At 40.9% G+C, this 18,510-nt stretch overlaps 1 protein-coding gene across 8 annotated transcripts in view; it reads left to right on the top strand.

Moving 5' to 3' along the window:
* LOC133519883 (E3 ubiquitin-protein ligase TRIP12) overlaps positions 1-18,510 on the top strand; it is a 92,401-nt gene that overhangs the window by 62,989 nt on the left and 10,902 nt on the right. For 7 of the 8 annotated variants that reach the window (XM_061854080.1, XM_061854113.1, XM_061854105.1 and 4 more), the window contains 16 exons: positions 3,277-3,373; positions 3,855-4,082; positions 4,313-4,503; positions 4,751-4,939; positions 5,239-5,387; positions 5,801-5,936; positions 6,450-6,614; positions 8,014-8,188; positions 9,244-9,465; positions 9,875-10,053; positions 10,393-10,602; positions 11,325-11,451; positions 12,025-12,145; positions 12,447-12,625; positions 12,898-13,069; positions 16,641-16,839. In XM_061854080.1, coding sequence (XP_061710064.1) covers positions 3,277-3,373; positions 3,855-4,082; positions 4,313-4,503; positions 4,751-4,939; positions 5,239-5,387; positions 5,801-5,936; positions 6,450-6,614; positions 8,014-8,188; positions 9,244-9,465; positions 9,875-10,053; positions 10,393-10,602; positions 11,325-11,451; positions 12,025-12,145; positions 12,447-12,625; positions 12,898-13,069; positions 16,641-16,839 — 2,739 coding nt within the window. The remainder of the gene's footprint in view (positions 1-3,276; positions 3,374-3,854; positions 4,083-4,312; positions 4,504-4,750; positions 4,940-5,238; positions 5,388-5,800; positions 5,937-6,449; positions 6,615-8,013; positions 8,189-9,243; positions 9,466-9,874; positions 10,054-10,392; positions 10,603-11,324; positions 11,452-12,024; positions 12,146-12,446; positions 12,626-12,897; positions 13,070-16,640; positions 16,840-18,510) is intronic. The other variant, XM_061854123.1, reaches the window with a different exon arrangement.

The raw sequence follows: 18,510 nt of genomic DNA, 5'->3' as shown, positions 1-18,510 counted from the left end.
TAGTTGAAGAGTTCCATTCTGATCATCATCAGCAGTTCCACTGCATCAAATGTCACTTGTTTAAATGTAAATGCTTGATTTGTTAAAGAAAATACAAAAATCACTCTATGTATGCCTTAATAGTTCTCCCATCAGATCTCGAACTTGACAAAAAATGTCTTGAAAATCTAATTTGCTTAACAAACACAGCGAAGAGGACAAATCGCCAAACGTGAACTATGCGTAGTTGAAGAGTTCCATTCTGATCATCATCAGCAGTTCCACTGCATCAAATGTCACTTGTTTAAATGTAAATGCTTGATTTGTTAAAGAAAATACAAAAATCACTCTATGTATGCCTTAATAGTTCTCCCATCAGATCTCGAGCTTGACAAAAAATTGTCTTGAAACCCTAATTTGCCTAACAAACATAATGAAGATGACAAATCGCCAAGCGGGAACTATGCGTCGTTGAAGAGTTTCATTCTGATCAGCATCCGCAAATCCATCATCAGAACTGAGTTTTGACTAAAACCGGACCAATCTTTATATACAAATTCAAACAAAAAATTTTTTTTCGAAATCGGTTCAGAAATGACGGAGTTATGAAGTTATAAATTATAAAAAAATAAACATACAACCGAATTGATAATCTCCTACTTTTGAAATCTTAAAGTCGGTTAAAAATAGTAGCATGGCTTGTTTAGCTGACCACAACTGTCACCATTGCTTAGAAGCCGTTTTGCTGAATAAATGTTGAAGATAGTGTATAGAAAACACGGAAATTGCGATTTTGTAGGAAATATTGCGATTATGTATAGTTCCTATAATATGAAGTACCTGGGCGACCGAGCTTTGCTCGGTTATAACTATTTATTGTAATATGGCGGTGTATAGGTGATAATCTTAACTACATTTTTTTACTAAATTAAACTTGTCTAAAACAATAAAAATTAAAAAATTATATATAAACTTGAACATATAAAAAAAAAAAAGTTAGTCACCGGGCGAGATTCGAACCCGTAACACTCGTTTAGCAGTCCGCGTCTTAACCCGCTGGACCAGACGGACAATGGCCGGCAACACGAAATTAGCGACCATATTCTGCGTCGAAAGAAAAACGCATGGAAACTCGAAAACACGCGTTTTCCCAAACATAAGAATAATCTAGATAGATTGTATACCCCCAAAAACCCCCATATACGATACATTAGAGCCGTTTCCGAGATCACAGAAATATATATATACAAGAATTGCTCGTTTAAAGGTATAAGATATATTTTTTTTAAATAAATAAGGAATCGAAGCGTAGCATTCTTTTTTTCTTAAACTTTTTTTTTAGTCTTATATTTTGTTATTATTCCCATATATTTGTTAAGTTTTCAATTTATCGTGATAAGTTATAAAATTCAACATGTGTCTACAACCCTATTGTATTATTGTAGATTGTTATACAGAGTGTTTTTATTAAATACCGTTAACTTCGGGGTGTGCCTAAGTACATTTAAGGAAATTAACTGACATATTTATATTTGATTAAAAAAAATGTTAATGCAGCATTTAACATTGCGTAGTCATAATACGGGCGTTATATTTAAATCAACAGAATAATTGAAAACTACCATATTTAGTTCGAGATAGTTTAGGTATGGGCACGAGAGTTGAAGTCACGCACATGACAAGAAGGTCAAGGTCAGCGAGATTTTAAAACAGGGAGTATTACTGCAATGTTCTGGCGCCAGAGAGCAGCACTAGCACATATTGTAAACTATAGAGCAACTTATACATACTATGCCTTATACAGTTTTTCGATAAGTTTTCACTCTGACATTGATGCATCAAGAAGGTTTGTTAACGGAGGCCTTATACGCAAAATTCGAAAGTTATCTGCCTATTTTTATCGCTGAAAAAGGCAAGAGTGAAAGGGAGGAAGAGAAAAAAAAATCGTGTTTCGCGGTAGGCCCTATGTCTGTGCTAGTGGCACCCTCTACGCAGAGTTAGATAAGATAAAGATTATTAAGCTCAAAATAGTACATTACGATACAAGTGCGAAAAATAGGAAATTCGAAACGAGTGGCGATAAATTAAAACACGACCGAAGGGAGTGTTTTAAATCGACACGAGTTGCGAATTACCTATTCGCACATGTATCGTACAACGTTTTACAGTACATATGGCCCTTTAAATGTTCGACACAGTAACATAATATGCTACTTCTCGCACTAGTGCTATAAAGTAGCCCCATATGTACTGTAAAAGAGTTTTGCGTAGTATATTAGCATTCTTTTTTCGCACCGATAGCAAGTTCAACCGCCAACTGCATGAGGGGCCAAACAAATTCTTTGAAGTTTTTATTTTTTTGGAGTTAACTCCTTATGAATCGATGTTCATATATACCCTGTTTTTAATTACTAACTGTCAATTTGCGGGGTTTTGATCTTAAATTTTACACCTGTAATGTATTTCTTATCGTTCGTAAAGAGTAAACTCCAGTTGTGCGTCGGAGCTGACACACTTAATATCGTGTCAAGACTAAATCCCCATACAAAGATGTCACAAATTTCTGAAACATTTTAAGTGGAAAATTGTGGCATTCATTCATTGAATACATTTTTTGCGATAAGTACTCTTTGTAGCTGTGTTTAATGTAATCATAAATCTCAACTCTCCTGCCGATACCTATACTTGCTTTTAGCAGCTTTATGAACTCGTACTTAACAAGTAAACACTAATAAATATGTAAACAGGCCCTAAGGAACACGCTCGTAAGGGCGTTATCAGATAAAAATAAGTGATTGATTATCTAAATTATCTTCAATCTTTTATGCAAGTTTCAATTTAGTTGATATCTTGGCTAAATTTATACTGTGGAATACACCCTTGAAATTAACCCTGAAGTTAAAAAAACACGATGTATAACATTTATAAATAATGCTCAACCAATAAGATGAATATTACTTTACTTCTTATTTATTCATGCCTGAATTATATTCATGTTGCACAATTTAAATCCCTGGCAAACAATACAAAATAGAGGTGCGATTAATAAACCTGGTACGCGTCCAACATTACTCTTGTTGGTACTTTTTAATTCGTAGAGCAACCGTCATTTTATTAATGTTCTGGAATGTTAAGTTAGTTCAATTCTTAATACGAGTGCAAATTTAAACAAGTGAATTGTATTATTATTATTATGGTATCAACCGACGTAAGGCACATATTGTTGTCGAAGATAATTTGCACTGTTGTTGTAACTGTCGTTAGGATGTGTGAGTAATGTATCGTCTTTCTATCCAGGGTGCCGTCGCATCCACATCGAACACGCCGCCGCCGTCTGCTTCAGCGGCTTCGATGCCTAATAACGCATCGGACGATGCTAAACCTAAAAGCAAAGGTAAGCTAAGTAGTCACATTGTTTATTTTATCAGGTTTCGTGTTACAGTTAACTCGTTTTTTTTATTAAAGATAAGCAGAATCTTGTAACTATTTATATTGAGTTGGTCAACCTAAGATTTATAAATCTAAATAAATGAATTATGGGTAAAATATTTTTAGTTAGCCAGTGGCCAGTATAAGAGCGACTTTCGCAATGCCTTAGTAGTGGCACGATCGGTAGGGCCGCCTATAACCTGATAATGAATAAATAGTTATTTACGATACAAGTGCAGAAAATAGGAAATTCGCAACGAGTGGTGATAACTTAAAACAAGACCGAAGGGAGTGTTTTAAATGAACACGAGTTGCGAATTACCTATTCGCACGTGTATCGTACAACGTTTTACAGTACATATGGCTCTTTAAAGTTTCGACATATGCACGGAAAATGCTCACCCATATGTACTGTAAAAAACTAATCGTAACAATGTGTCACGCAGCGTCGTCTTCAGCTGAAGAATGTGCGAGCGGCGGTGTCGGCGGCGGCGGGGCGCCGGGGGCGAGCGGCGGCGCGGCGGCCGCGGCGGCCGAGGAGTCCTCCTCCGAGGAGGGCGAGGTGGGCCGCCTGCAGGCGCTGCTGGAGGCGCGCGGCCTGCCGCCGCACCTGCTCGGCGCGCTAGGGCCGCGCATGCAACATCTCTTGCATAGGACTGTCACCGCTAATTCAGGTAATTTTAATAATAAATAAAAAACATACATTTGGACTTTGCTATTACAAGTCATATATAAAGCGCGCGTACTCTAGGATTTTTTTTCCTTCAAGAGAGATCGATCGTCGATCCTCTTTTTTTTTTAACACAAAATGAATGTTTCTACAGCAACTTTGTTTTACCAAGCTTCATACTATCAACCCCGAATTCTTCAGTTTGTCCGTCCCCTATGTAATTATCGTGTGCAGCGGCATCAAAGGCGGCGCAGCTGCTCGCAGGACTGCAGGCCACTGGCGACGAGGGCCAGCAGCTGCAAGCTGTGATCGAGATGTGCCAGCTGCTGGTCATGGGCAACGAGGACACGCTCGCCGGCTTCCCCGTGCGCCAGGTCGTGCCCGCGCTCGTCAACCTGCTTGCTGCCGAACACAACTTCGATATGGTGCGTCGCTTACTCTTAAACTACTGTAAATATTTTTTAACGGCTCTATATTTTCCTATAAATAGACAGTTATTGCCCGCTTATTTGGGCATCGTCAGGGGTTACTCTCCTAACATTGGAATACGTATGTGTTGATACTAGAACAGCAACGTCGAGATTTTTGTATTGAAAGCTAGACATATTATTTGTGGTTGCTTCGGGGACTGCCCTAGTATAGCATACACTGATTTACTTTTTTTTGGTGCAGATGAACCACGCGTGCCGCGCGCTCACATACATGCTTGAGGCTCTACCGCGCAGCAGCGGCGCCGTGGCGCTGGCCGTGCCCACCTTCCTGGACAAGCTGCAGGCCATCACCTGCATGGACGTGGCCGAGCAGAGCCTCACCGCGCTGGACATGCTCTCCCGCCGACACTCCAAGGCCATCCTACAGGCGGTAAACTACTCTCTGAAATATATGTCAAGTTTAACACTTAATATACACATACAGGTACACTTTTTCTCTATGTTGCATCAGGCGTTTGCTTTATTGATTACCATAGCGGCGCAAGCAGCTTGAACGCGTACATACTGACGTGGAGAGTGATCTGTTTACATTCATTTGATATTTTACACAATATTTATATTAGGTAACACTGCTTCCTTTGGCTATCAATGACATTTAAATCCCAAATCAATTAAATTGAAGTTCCAAATCCTTAAATGAAATGCAATAGGTGTCATGTAATTTTTTAGCGCGGAGTTTCGGCATGCCTGACGTATCTGGACTTCTTCTCTATCAACGCCCAGCGAGCTGCGCTCTCCATAACTGCCAATTGCTGCCAGAATCTTACCCCCGACGAATTCCATCTCGTCAGGGATTCGCTGCAGTTGCTTGCTAACAGGTGAGTTATACGATAATGTCAACTTTATATTCCCCTTAAATAGCCTTTTAAAATGGATTTATTTTTTCTTGTTTAAATGAATCGTCCTCCAGGTTAACGCAGAATTTTAAAGAAGTCTTAGAAGTCTGGTTTTGTTTCAAGGTTAGGCTACTACTTTTCTCAGTTGGTTGATAAAAAAGTTGCTTGGTGATTTTATAGTAGAGGGTAGCCGAGTTGTGGGACAAAACTTGTATATAATTTACCCACATTTATACTTAACATAATACAAATGAGCTTTATGCAGGCAAGCTTTCACGGGCCGCAGATAGCCATATAAATTCACACCAACCGCCTCAGTGAAATGGTATATCCAAAGGGTGATTTTTAAAATGTTGATTATCATTTAGTAATGTTATGGTATGGTTTTGCTACAGATTGACTCAACAAGACAAGAAGTCAGTGGAATGCGTGTGCCTCGCGTTCTCGCGGCTGGTGGACAGCTTCCAGCAGGACCCGGCGCGCCTGCAGGAGATCGCCACGCCGGAGCTGCTCACCAACCTGCAACAACTTGTGAGTCGAGCGTTTCTTTTTATATCTATTTCCTTTCACTGAACCAGTTCGCTTTGTTATGGTCGTATTTGTCTATTCTATGATTACGGATCTATATCTAATTTGAATTAATTTCTACCATCGGACTTCAGCGCTACGTTGGCCCGATAGGGAAAAGAACCGGCAAATTAATTGTCTTTGGCTTTGTGGAATATCCTACATAACCATTGAAAAGGATCTAAACTTGGCTGTTAATGCGCAGACCGTCGGTACTAGAGTTCGTCTACATTAAACTTACCATTACCACTACATCAGAGTGCCAAGTCTCTTGTTATTAGCAATATATGGTTGGACCATTAATGTAAAACTTGGAGGGCGACCTAACTTAGGTATTGATTGATGAACACTAGTGTTACGCGGTCTTCACATTGGATGCGAGCCCTTCTGTCCGCTCTCTAAATCACAAATAGTAGTGCGGCGCAGATCCGCGTCAGTGTGAAGGCCGCGTGTGATGAGAATGTTCTGTGCACGCAGCTGGTGGTAGTGCCGGCGCTGATCTCGGGCAACACGTTCATCACGGTGCTGCGCCTGCTGTGGGTGATGTGCGCCGCGTGCCCTCAGCTGGCGCTCGCCCTGCACCAGCGCTCCATTGCCGACACGTTGCTATGTCTGCTCACTGGTTCGGCGCTGCACCAGGAGGTAACACACTAATACTTATACCCCCATTACACCGCAATATACAATGCCTGTCCATATTAACGAGATTCACATTATTCTACGACTTATTTTGTATTTTTATCAGGTAGTTGGTTTTATCTTTCAGTACAGGTCAAGGAGTTTCGAGATTATGACAGACAAAAGCAAAATAACTCGCACATAACTACTCCTATTAGTGGCATATAACCATCGTTATTTTACAAATACGTTGTCACGTCTATTCTTTTCACGTATGGCATGGTGGCCGTTGTCTACCACCCGGTGACTGTTGTCCACCTTGTGAGGTGGTAGGTGTGTTGCAAAGAATTACTATTCGTAACCTGAACATATTCCAACATATTGTGGTTCATTTTAGTTGCCTTTATTTATACAATACCTCCATATTCAACCGTCGCATTTCTCATAACTGTATGGTTAGCGCTGCGACAATATCATGCCCGCGAGGTCGACTACCTGTCCCTATCTAATTAATACAGTTACAAAAAGACAGTTTCACAGTCTGTCTTACGGGCGAGATACTGCCGCGGGACTCCTGTGCTAAGCCTGCTGCTACCGATGTAAACTTTTAAGAAAATCACTAGTCTTGTCAAATGTGTGGTCAGTGTTTTTTGTACATACAACCATTCAGATTATAGACACACGTGTCGTTCCCATTGCATAAAAAACTTTCATTCGAGAAAAATCTAATTGTGATTTCATATATTATAAAATATGCCTAAGTGATTCACCGGATGAACGAGCTACTTGCGTCAGATGTTGAATTGAGATTCATTGTATGCTTATGTGCGCCGTTGTTTTTGTGACACGGACAATGGGTGCAGGAGACATCAGAAAATGCACAATACTATTTACATATCATACATCTTTTCAAATATTCTGAAAAATATTACACATTAACAAGACGTGTCGACATATGTAGATATAAATCCATTAATATACAAAGCGGAAACGCATGAACCTAGAGATCTTTTCAGTTCTTTTGTTATTGAAATGGAACCAGATTTTAATAATTTTTACGCAACATTTTCCGGTTAATCTTCTTTTAACCGAGAACTAGAACGCAGCTCCATTGTCTCAATCTGTCAGTCATTACATAAGCTTTGTCAGTGTTATAAAATATTGTTTGAGGTTTATATCGACTACCCACTTTCTAAAATTTCTCTAGAGCAACTGGCTTTACGCGGTTAAAGATAATTTAAACTTATCTTAAGTAACGAAACTGGCTAAACTAATTTCGTTACGATGTTGTTCGATTCAGAGAACTTTAAGTAGTTTTAACTTGACTTGATTACAACTTGTAATGTGGTATATTATTGTAAACTACGCATATTTCTTGTTGTTAACCGTAACCCCGACCTGAACGTAATTTTTGGTCGGGCAGCAAGTGGAGCTGCTCCCGCGATCGCCACAGGAGCTGTACGAGATCACGTGCCTGATCGGCGAGCTGATGCCGCGCCTGCCCACCGACGGCATCTTCGCCGTCGACCAGCACCTCGACCGGCCCTGGTCCGCGCCCACCGAGCGCGCCGCGCACTGGCAGTGGCGCGACGATAGAGGTATCGTGGGATGTTCACATTCGTCAATAGTACATTGTAGGAGAGGATGGAAAACCTCAAAGATGGACGAGTGAGTTTGAGGGCTGACACGTGAGTGGAGGCCTCAAATAATACGAAGCCATCTTTAGCGTTTCCGGCCAAGGCATTCCATAGTGCTTTTCACGACTACTGCGAGGAAAGGAAATAAGAAACATAAAAAAAAAAAAACATCAGAACAAACAGCTACAAAAGCAGTGTGAACTGAATGGTTTTGACGATTCTTTTTTTTTAATAAGTAATTGGTCCTATAAATAACCTAATTTTATTTTTGAAGACAAATTCGTCAAATAAAGACCTTTTACCGATGACAGATGATGATAACAATGAAACTATTGAAACATTATCGTAGTGGTGGTTCGGGTGCTACAGCTTTTGCCTACTTTTCAGTTTGTTTTTAGACCATCTATTGCCACATTTCCGAAAAGTGGCATGAAACCAATAAGTATATTTCGTTTTTTTTACGATTAAAAAAAATGCTATCATGACGTGTCTTTTTATTTATAAGCACTTTTGAAAAATAAGTCACAGCAAATTTCTAACAATTATAAATTATATACATTCATATGCTTTCATAACTAATAAAAACTAATATTTAAAAAGCGTTTTTCATTAAAAAGACACGTCAAGATTGTTTACCTTTTATCTAATGGTAAAAAAAGAACAATAGAACAAAACTGTTACTTATGAAATATAGCACTTTACTAAAACTTCATCCGTCTAACATCAGCTTATAGTAGTGGACAAATCCGCTTCGAGGGTACCGGTCTGTGCCCTATAATTGAAATATGAGATGTACAACGTTTTTTCTTCATTTTGTTCTGCAGTATCGTAGTATGTACTTAATGAGAAGTGCAGCTTCGTAATTGACTACTCTTGATAGTGTATAAATTGTTATAAATTATTATTATTTTAGATTAGGGGTAGATGCTATTGCGACGTAAAAAAAAAGCATACTAGAGCAAACTGTAATCAGTTCTATGAAAGTAGTATTAGGTAAGATTTGAATCGGTAATCAGGTTTATGGCGATCGTACTCTTGGGCCGAGTCACGCGCGCTGGAAGCGGGCGCGACGGCGGGCGAGGAGGAAGTGTGCCTGACGACGCTGGGCCGCTCGTACACCGTGGACCTGACGGCCATGCAGCAGCTCAACGACCACACCGGCACGGCGCGCCCCGTGCAGCGCGTGGCGCCCGCGCCCGCGCAGCCCGACCAGGCCAACCCCGCCAACGCTGCGCCAGGTAACACTTATATCTACTACTTTTTCTAGCAAACCCGAGGGATTGACAACATGAAATATCGACATAACTGTTACCAACATACCCGATGCAACAATACTGAGAGTTCGAGAATCTTTGGTTCGGGAGAGACTATAATATTCTCTTAACATATCGGATGACAAATGTCAACATGTTTTCGAGTTGCCAGCCAGTCTGGCAAAAGAACATTTATCCATAATAGTATATTCCCTATATTTTATCATTTGTCCGACGTCTTCTAAGTCAATCCAGATGCAATCGCGAAGCTTCGTGGACGAATGACGCACACCAAAGTAGAAAGAGCAACACGCTAAAAAAGCATTGATCAGGATGTCATTACTTTTAATTTTTTTAATAGTCATTATAATGTATGTGCGTTTCCGTTTTGTAGATCCCCGCATCGCTATGGTGCGCTGCAACCCGGGGCTGGCGCGCGCGCTGCTGGCCGTGCTGCACGAGGTGTACTGGAGCTCGGCGGGGCCCGCCGTGCGATCGCAGGCGCTCAAGGCCATCCTGCGTTGCGTCTACTACGCTGACGCTGCGCTGCTCCGACAAGTGCTCAAGATGCAGGTCGGTTCACCCATAACCAAACCAATTTTGACAGCTGCAGGAGATTTAAATATAACATTAACGTAAGAAAAACAACAAAAAAACTATGATTATCTGCCTAAGTATATTCAATGACAATGGCCCTTGCCAAACTAAATGTTAACGATACGGTCGCTAGTAGTGGGAAGCTTTTCTTTACCCAATGTGGAAATGCGTCCAACTTTTATATTAGGTGGTAAACTTAGTTCGCCTATAAACCATATCAAATAAGCGTTTGGAGTTGTTACCAAATAATTAATAACTAACTTATTGACTTAACACATTTTCTACTTAAATAAAATATGCTCTGGTATTGTGTAGGTGATATCATCGCACATCGCGGGCATGATGGCGTCGACAGACCTGCGTATCGTTGTGGGGTCCCTGCAGCTGGCCGAGATCCTGATGCAGCGGCTGCCCGAGGAGATGGGAGCGCAGTTCCGCCGTGAGGGTGTGCTGCACCAGGTAGCGCAGCTCGCAGAACGCACACCGCCTAATGCGTCCAACCAGACCCGCCAGCCCAAACTTAAGGTGAGCCTTAGTTACTTTTCCACAAAGGTTTTACATAGATCTATCCTCGCCTAACTCCTGGAAAATGACGATTTCTGCCTACAGCGTCAAGTTTTATAGAAATGTTGTAGTCTTCCGATGCAATATGACGCTGTTCGTAGCTTAAAATGACAACCGGAAACCAAAACCAGCCATACTACTATATGCCGTGTTTATTCATTAAATCATTTGATGGCTCTCTTAATTTTTTTAAGAGGTGTCTTTGCGCATTCAAGCGCTAATGTCTGACAAAACGGAGTGCTTAACATTATTACGTGATACCTAACCATATATTGTTTGTAGATGAGTTGCTAAATTAAAGAAAACTTTATGCTTTTAATTTAACAACTGATGCAGATGTGCTTCTAGAATTATAGTATTTTTCACATAGCTTGGGTACGGTGACAGCTGTGTGACAAGAGCTGTGGGACAAGCTATGTGAAAAATCCTATAAGTAATTACATTTTAGCCACGATCAAAAGCTGGACACTATAAATGAACTGAATCTGAAAAACTGAAAGCCATCACTTACGCACACGCTGCTTAGCGTACGCTGAGTCCGTTCCTTTTGCCGCGCATGCCTATTATTATTATTTTTAAGTGAAACATTGTATTTTGTGTGGCAATAAATGGTTTCTTATTCTTATTCTTATTCTTATTCACTTTAATGCTTTATGGTAAGATAACAGAGGTTGTTTGTACAGTCCCCGGCGGCGAGCGCGCGCTCCAGCGCCGGCTCCTCCCCGCCGGCCTCGTCCTCCAACACGTCTCTGGACCACAATCTGTCTATGGCTTTCTCTGCTTCCGGGTCATTCATCAATTCTTCCATGCGTGAGTATTACTTTATTACACTAAATCCATTAAATTTCCTTATTTGGTAATCTCTCCAGCAGGCCTTGCACCAAACCACAGTGTAAAAAGTAACAGTGGGCCGACGCCTTTGATGTTTGCGTGAATGCCGACACCGCTCAAGGTTACCGTACCTACATAGGGTTGTCACAGCCCAAAAGAGGAGGGAAATGTTTTTAGGTTTCATGTAGATATGTATGTATGTGTGCTAATTTTACAAATGGCGTCCATTTTGGAAATAAACATGGCGGAAATCGGTGTCGATGTGTGTAGCAGTGATGTCAACCATCTTTAATCCTTAAATGAGTAGTTTTATAGCTATGCTATGCACTACTTCGTTCACCTGTGGCGGTCTTTATACGTTTACTCGTCCACACCGGACCGGCGTGCAGATCCGCATCAGCGTGGTAACAGCGTAATATCGGCGCGTTAATCATCTGTATAAATTACTCCCGTGTAATTATGTTGGTCAACGTAGTTGATGCATCGGACCTTAGAATCTCTATGTAAGCAACAGTGAGTCAGAACGTGTTAATTTAATAGTATATTTTGCAGCACCCCTTGGTAACGAGGGCAGCGGGCCCGAGCCCGGGACCGCAGCGTCCGCCGCGCAGCCACAAGCGCCTGCTGCAACGCACAGGTCAGTTGTGTTGCCCTTCTCGACACTATTCGACAGGTGATTAATGGTTATACACTTTTGCATCCCTATATATGTATTTATTTTTATTTAGGTTAGCCATCGGGATTGGGTAACCTAAATAAATAAAGACGTAACGCAAAAAATATATATGTATCGATAAGCATGAAGACGGGTCTACGTAATTGCATGCATTTGACAATAATACGGTTCATGGCGAGACATTCAGATGATGGTTTGTTTAGATGAAGTGATGCCAGTATCATAGCATTAATAGCAACGCGTAACAAATAAGGAGCGAATATTGTCGGTGTACGGTGTATTGTGTTTTGTCGTGCAGGTCTGCGAGCCCACTGCAGCTGGCCGAGATGCTGAAGCGCAAGCGCGCGGTGAAGCGGTCGGGCGGCGCGCCCGCGCGGCACGCCCGCCGCCGCGACGACGCCGCCGCGCACAGCTCGCACGCTGCGCCGCCGCACCACTCGCACCAGCTCCATCATCAGCACACTGCGACCGCTCACAGTACGGACCTCTCCACTAATCCTACTATTACCGCCCACCCCTACTCTTCAATGCTCCATTTTATTGATCTTCATGCTCAATTTAAACTCACTTATAGAGACGCAGCGCCTAGCCTTTCAAGCTCCCATATACTTGATAATCGGGACGGGAGTGTACCGTGACTGGTGACTGGTGCTGACGTGATTAAGGATTGGTGCAATATTTTCGCTACAATGTCAAACTAATGTCTCCTAATTGGTATATGGATCCTAGATTCTGTTTTGTTTATGCAGGCTCAAGCGCGGCAGCGTCGTCGCGGTCCACGAGCCGCGTGGGCGCGTCGAAGACGTCCTCGTTCCTGTCGTCGCTCAACCCGTCGCGCTGGGGCCGCACGCCGCACTCGCACAAGGACACCGGCCTGCTCGCCTCGCCGCACTCCTCTGCCAACCTCACCGTTCAGAACAAGTAAGTTGATAACTTGACTCCAGCATTCGCACATAATAACGACCAATCGGCCATTGAATGCAATGCGTTGCACACGAATAAGTCTCTCATAGGAAAATCCACTTTTTTGTTTCCAATCATGTGTTTCACGTGTGTAACTTCATTTCCTGGATGTGATTTTGTGTGGGCTTGATTTTGTATTAAGGTCAATCCGGGTAAGTGTAGTGGCCCTTTCACATTGGGGTTTACACATTGATTCATGTTTATTGTCAGTTTAATACATTTGCCACTAAACGCAAGTAGCAAATCTTAAACACTAATCTTACCCCGCAGCCTACTTTCTCCGTAGACCTTCTTTTAAGTTCAGCGCATGTTGTACTAGTTTTTTTTGTTTTGTTTAGAATATAAATATTCGATTTAGCAGCGCATCACTTAATAATAAGTACCGAGACTTGGCTCACGACATAACCACCATGTCTGATGTTGATTTGACGATCATTGTTCCGTCTTATTGGCGAACAGTCTAGGATCGAGTATAGACTAACACCTTAACAGACACGCTAGTTGGCTGTATCAAGGGTCAGATATAGATGACAGTAATCTTGGACACTGCGCGTATAGAACATCGGTTCCTCTCTCTGCGACCTTGACCACCGACGGCTTCGGCCCTGCCCCGCTATTTATATGTAATTTGTTTTGTTTTTGTATGTGTTTTATATTTTATTTTAATCCATAATCCCATATTATCAAAGCCTTATGTAAAACTTAAGATGATTAAAGGATATCTTTAGAAAGTTCTTGGTTGTATGCATTAGCGAAAATATAAAATAATGACTTATGTATGCAGTTGGGGATACAATAAGCTTCCGTGTGTATTTTCTACTAAGTAATTGATAGAGAGTATTCTTCTTTGGTTTGGAAAAGTACTGTGTTTATTGAGCATTATTAGTAATTAACTGTCAAAACTAAAATGTAAATCAGCAGCCAAGCGGATTGTGGATTACATTAAATTTGTGTTGCATTACTATTTTACCTTGTTGTATTTAATGCATTATGCGAGATGAAAGCTAACAGTGGACCATTTACCTCATGGAAATTTGTAAATCAAATAGAAGTTCCTTTATCACTATATTATAATGAAGAAAACCCCTTGTTTATGTTACAAGATTTCATTAACGTCAAAGGTCCGTTCTAAGAAAAAAAAAGTGGCGGTGACATAATCGGACAGACAGACGGACATGACGAATCTATAAGGGTTCCGTTTTTGCCATTTGGCTACGGAACCCTAAAAATCGTCTTTTGTTCTTTAATAACGCATTTATTTAGTGCTTAATTAGATCCCCATGTAATCGAACTTTGCTCTATTTGAATTCAAAACTGTCACAAACTACAAAGTTTTTTTTATTTAGATTTATTTTAAAGAAAATGAGGAAACTGAATATATTATCTATCAATTATCATTGTTGCTAAGCGAATATTTTTAATACTGTACTGGCTTATGCCCATGAATTACGTGATTTTTTTCACTATTTCAAAAGAACCAATCAAAACTTATGAATCTTTTTGCTTATCTATGGGGAACTAACGAAACCCACTTTTTCTTCACGACTTTGGACACAAATCATTTGATTACATGTACATGTATGTTTTTTGTGCTGTTATTACATTGCTTGTTGAAATATTTTGATTTGTGTTTTTTCTTCTAGCTTTTATTTAACTTGCAAAGTTCATATGTTACAAAATATGTAAGTTGCCTTCAAATTTGGCGACCGGTCTGGCCTAGTGGACCCTGCCTATGAAGCCGATGGTCACGGGTTCGAATCCCGGTAAGGGCATTTATTTGGCGTTGAAACTCTAGGTCCATGGGGTCCCAGTGAGCGCGCACAAGTTTTTTGGAGAAATCGCGAAACGTCTGGTTGACGTAACTGGTGACTTCAGAGCTGGCGGCTTCCTCGCACAACGTATCAGTATTGCGATACAACAAGGAAATGCCGCCAGCATCCTTGGTACAATGCCTCAAGGGCCTATTTTAGATATACGCTAGTTATAGTAATCATCTGTATATACCCATTATGTATATTGTTATAATAAAATAAAATAAACACATTTGTGTGATGAACACAGATATTTGTTCCTAAGTCATGGGTGTATCCTATGTATAGGGAGCGTGCATGAACTGTAGGAGGCAGCACAGGAGACGTCAGATTTTTGGCGCGAGGCGTAAATGTGATGTTTACTGTTCCGAGGTAGCCCACAAGATGGCAGAACCTACTATGCACAAGAAAACACGTGACGTGTAAATATACATGTTTATGGTGCCGATTCAGGCCACAAGATGGCAGACCCTCCAACGCGCACGGTCCCTATATAAGTATGATTTATCTATATATGTATATCGTCGCCTAGTACCCATAGTACAAGCTTTGCTTAGTTTAGAGCTGGGTCGATCTGTGTAAGGTTGTCCACAAATATTTATTTATTTGGACAAACCATTTTTTTACCCCTTGTTGATATCCAATTGAGCAGGATTTGGCATTTTAATGACAAACAACGCAACCCCATACCTGAAATATATGTCATATAAAAACTGATTGAACGATATCAGTGCAGGTTTCTGTAAAGAATGTGTTATTACTTCAGCCATAGTTGTTATTTAAATGTGAACTTGGAGGCGCTGCTATAATTTGGCGATGGGTTCTTAAATGATAAATATAGAGTTAACGCCATATTACGGCGATAACTTGTTTGTATTTACGCTTATTTCTACGTTACCTTGTGTACCCGTGTGTAATATAAAAAAGACGTCAACTTGGCAGGGCTATTTGAATCATTTCTACATATTAATTTTAGTGTTGTCTGCTTTTTTTTTTGTCGGCGATTTCCTTATCCTTTACAACTGCTCAATTATTTATTCATAATTCTTGGAAAGAGCACTTTGTACAAATTCCTTGTCCGTTTATTTTGTACCTAAAATAAGTTTAGCACAAATTCAAAATGTTAATTATATTCCTCAATTCAAATTTCAGTATTTGTAGTTTCACTACGATATTGTACATTAATACGATTTTTTGCGACGCGATTGCTTATTTTGTTTTAGGAGTGCGTGTTAAATGACTGCCTACGTCTTAATTAATTCATACATAAACTTAAAATAAACTTTTACTCTACATAAACTCTATGGTGCTTTCACGCACTAGTGCGGGAATAAGCACTTTCCGTGCCTATATCGAAAACTTAAAGGACCATATGGTAAAACGTTGTACGATACACGTGCGAATAGGTAATTCACACCTCGTTTCGATTTAAAACACTCCCTTCGGTTGTGTTTTATTCATCGCCACTTGTTGCGGATTTCCTACTTTCCGCACTATTACATTACGTTAGCTTCTTAAATGGGTTTCAGGGTTTCCATAACCGTCTTATCCCAAATTGCCCATTAAACTAGACTAAAACAAATGTCTTCGCCCTAAGTAACGATTTTATACGACATACAGTTAAATGAAGCTTACTCTGCACCGTCTTACGTGATTAGGTGCGCTCAGTTGTTGTTGTTGCTTAGTGTCGTGTGACATAGTCGCTATCGTTTGTTCAGGGAGAAAGTCCGCGAGTGGATCCAGTGGACGGCGGCGCGGCTGGTGCGCGAGTGGGGCGCGCTGGGCGGCGGCGGCGGCGCGCTGGACCAGCTGGCCGTGCTGGCCGGCGCGCTGCCGCACGCGCCCGCGCCGCAGCGTCGCGCCGCGCTCGAACAGCTGCGCGACACGCTCATGCAACACGACGTATCGCCCTTCGAGGTACGCGATACCACAATATCTACGAGGGTGGGATGATAAGTAACTTGCCTAAGTAGAAAATACTTGAATTTCGGTGTTAAAACTAATTTTATTTTTCGACATAGTCTCCACCTAGCTCTATGCACTTATTCCATCTTCGCTCTAAAGCTGCGATGCCCTCCATAAAATGATTCTTTTCGAGGCCTGCAAAATACTCCTCCACAGCGGCTATGACGGCATCATTAGTGGCAAATTTCTGTCCACCCAAAAAAGTTTTAAGCTTCGGGAACAGGTGGAAGTCGGATGGTGCCAGATCAGGCGAATAAGGTGGATGGGGCAGCAAATCATACTTTAATTCGCCGATTTTTGCCATGGCTTTAACACATGTGTGAACCCTAGCGTTGTCTTGATGGAAGATGATTTTTTTTTTTGCTTAGCCTGGTAATTTTTGATGAATGCATTGATGAAGCTTATCTAAAAGATTAGCATAGTATTCCCCATTAATAGTTTTACCTTTGGGAAGGTAGTCTATCATCAAAATTCCACTAGCATCCCAAAAGACGGAAGCCATAACTTTTCCAGCCGACTTTACAGCCATAGCTTTTTTGGGACCCGAACATCCAGATTCAGTCCACTGTTTTGATTGAATTTTTGATTCTGGCGTGTAGTGGTGAACCCATGTTTCATCTGTTGTTACAAATCGACGCAAAAAATCAGCTTTATTTTTCTGAAAACGATCCAAACATTCTTCCGAATTTTGCACGCGGATTCTTTTTTGATCGTGCGTAAGCAATCGCGGCACCCAACGGGCGGATAACTTTTTCATATTTAATTCTTCACTTAGAATATGATGTACCCGTTCCTTTGATATCCCTGTAGTGTCAGCTATTTCTGATAACTTCAATCGTCGATCTGCCAAAACCATATCGTGCACTTTGGAGACCATTTCCGGAGTTGTGGCACTTTTTGGACGTCCAGAGCGGGCTTCATCTTGGACACTTGTACGGCCTCGTTTAAATTCAGCCACCCAGTTTTTTACTGTGGCGTGAGAAAGAGCACGTTCACCTAAAACATTCTTTAACTCTTCATAAATACCTATCCCCTTCATACCCTTCATGTAAAGAAACTTTATCACCGCTCTTTGTTCAATTTTATCCATTTTGAAAACAATCGTCACAATATATTTTCAAATAACAGAAAATCGATAAAATATTTAAGCCATCAAATTTAAATTTCGAACACAGATAGCCAGAGACACGAAGCTTAAATTACGCTAGTTTCTTTTTAAATTCAAACTTTTTAAATAGCTACGGCCAGTTACTTATCATCCCGCCCTCGTATTAAGCCGCACATGGATGCGGATCCGCACGCCGCTCCGATGTGATAACCCCGTTCACGCAACTAATACACAGGACAAAATAAGCCGACGGCGATTTTGAACCATTAAAACTATGGTGTTCATTACAGCAAATAATATCATAGCCGTACGGTTGAGGCTTACGAAGGCCCATCTAACAGCCTTTTTTTCGAAAATAGGCTTACGCTATTGGTGTCTTTATCTGTGACATATTTACAGCCACATTATATTAGATTCTATGTGATATTTTTTTAATGGAGGAATTTAGAGGTTTTAAATGTATGAGTTTATGGCAAATATTATGAGTAGTGAAGTTATATTAATATATAAAAAGA

Source organism: Cydia pomonella, chromosome 1, assembly GCF_033807575.1.
Source record: "Cydia pomonella isolate Wapato2018A chromosome 1, ilCydPomo1, whole genome shotgun sequence".
NCBI classification, from domain to species: Eukaryota; Metazoa; Arthropoda; class Insecta; order Lepidoptera; family Tortricidae; genus Cydia; species Cydia pomonella.
This window is presented reverse-complemented; position numbering and strand designations above follow the sequence as displayed.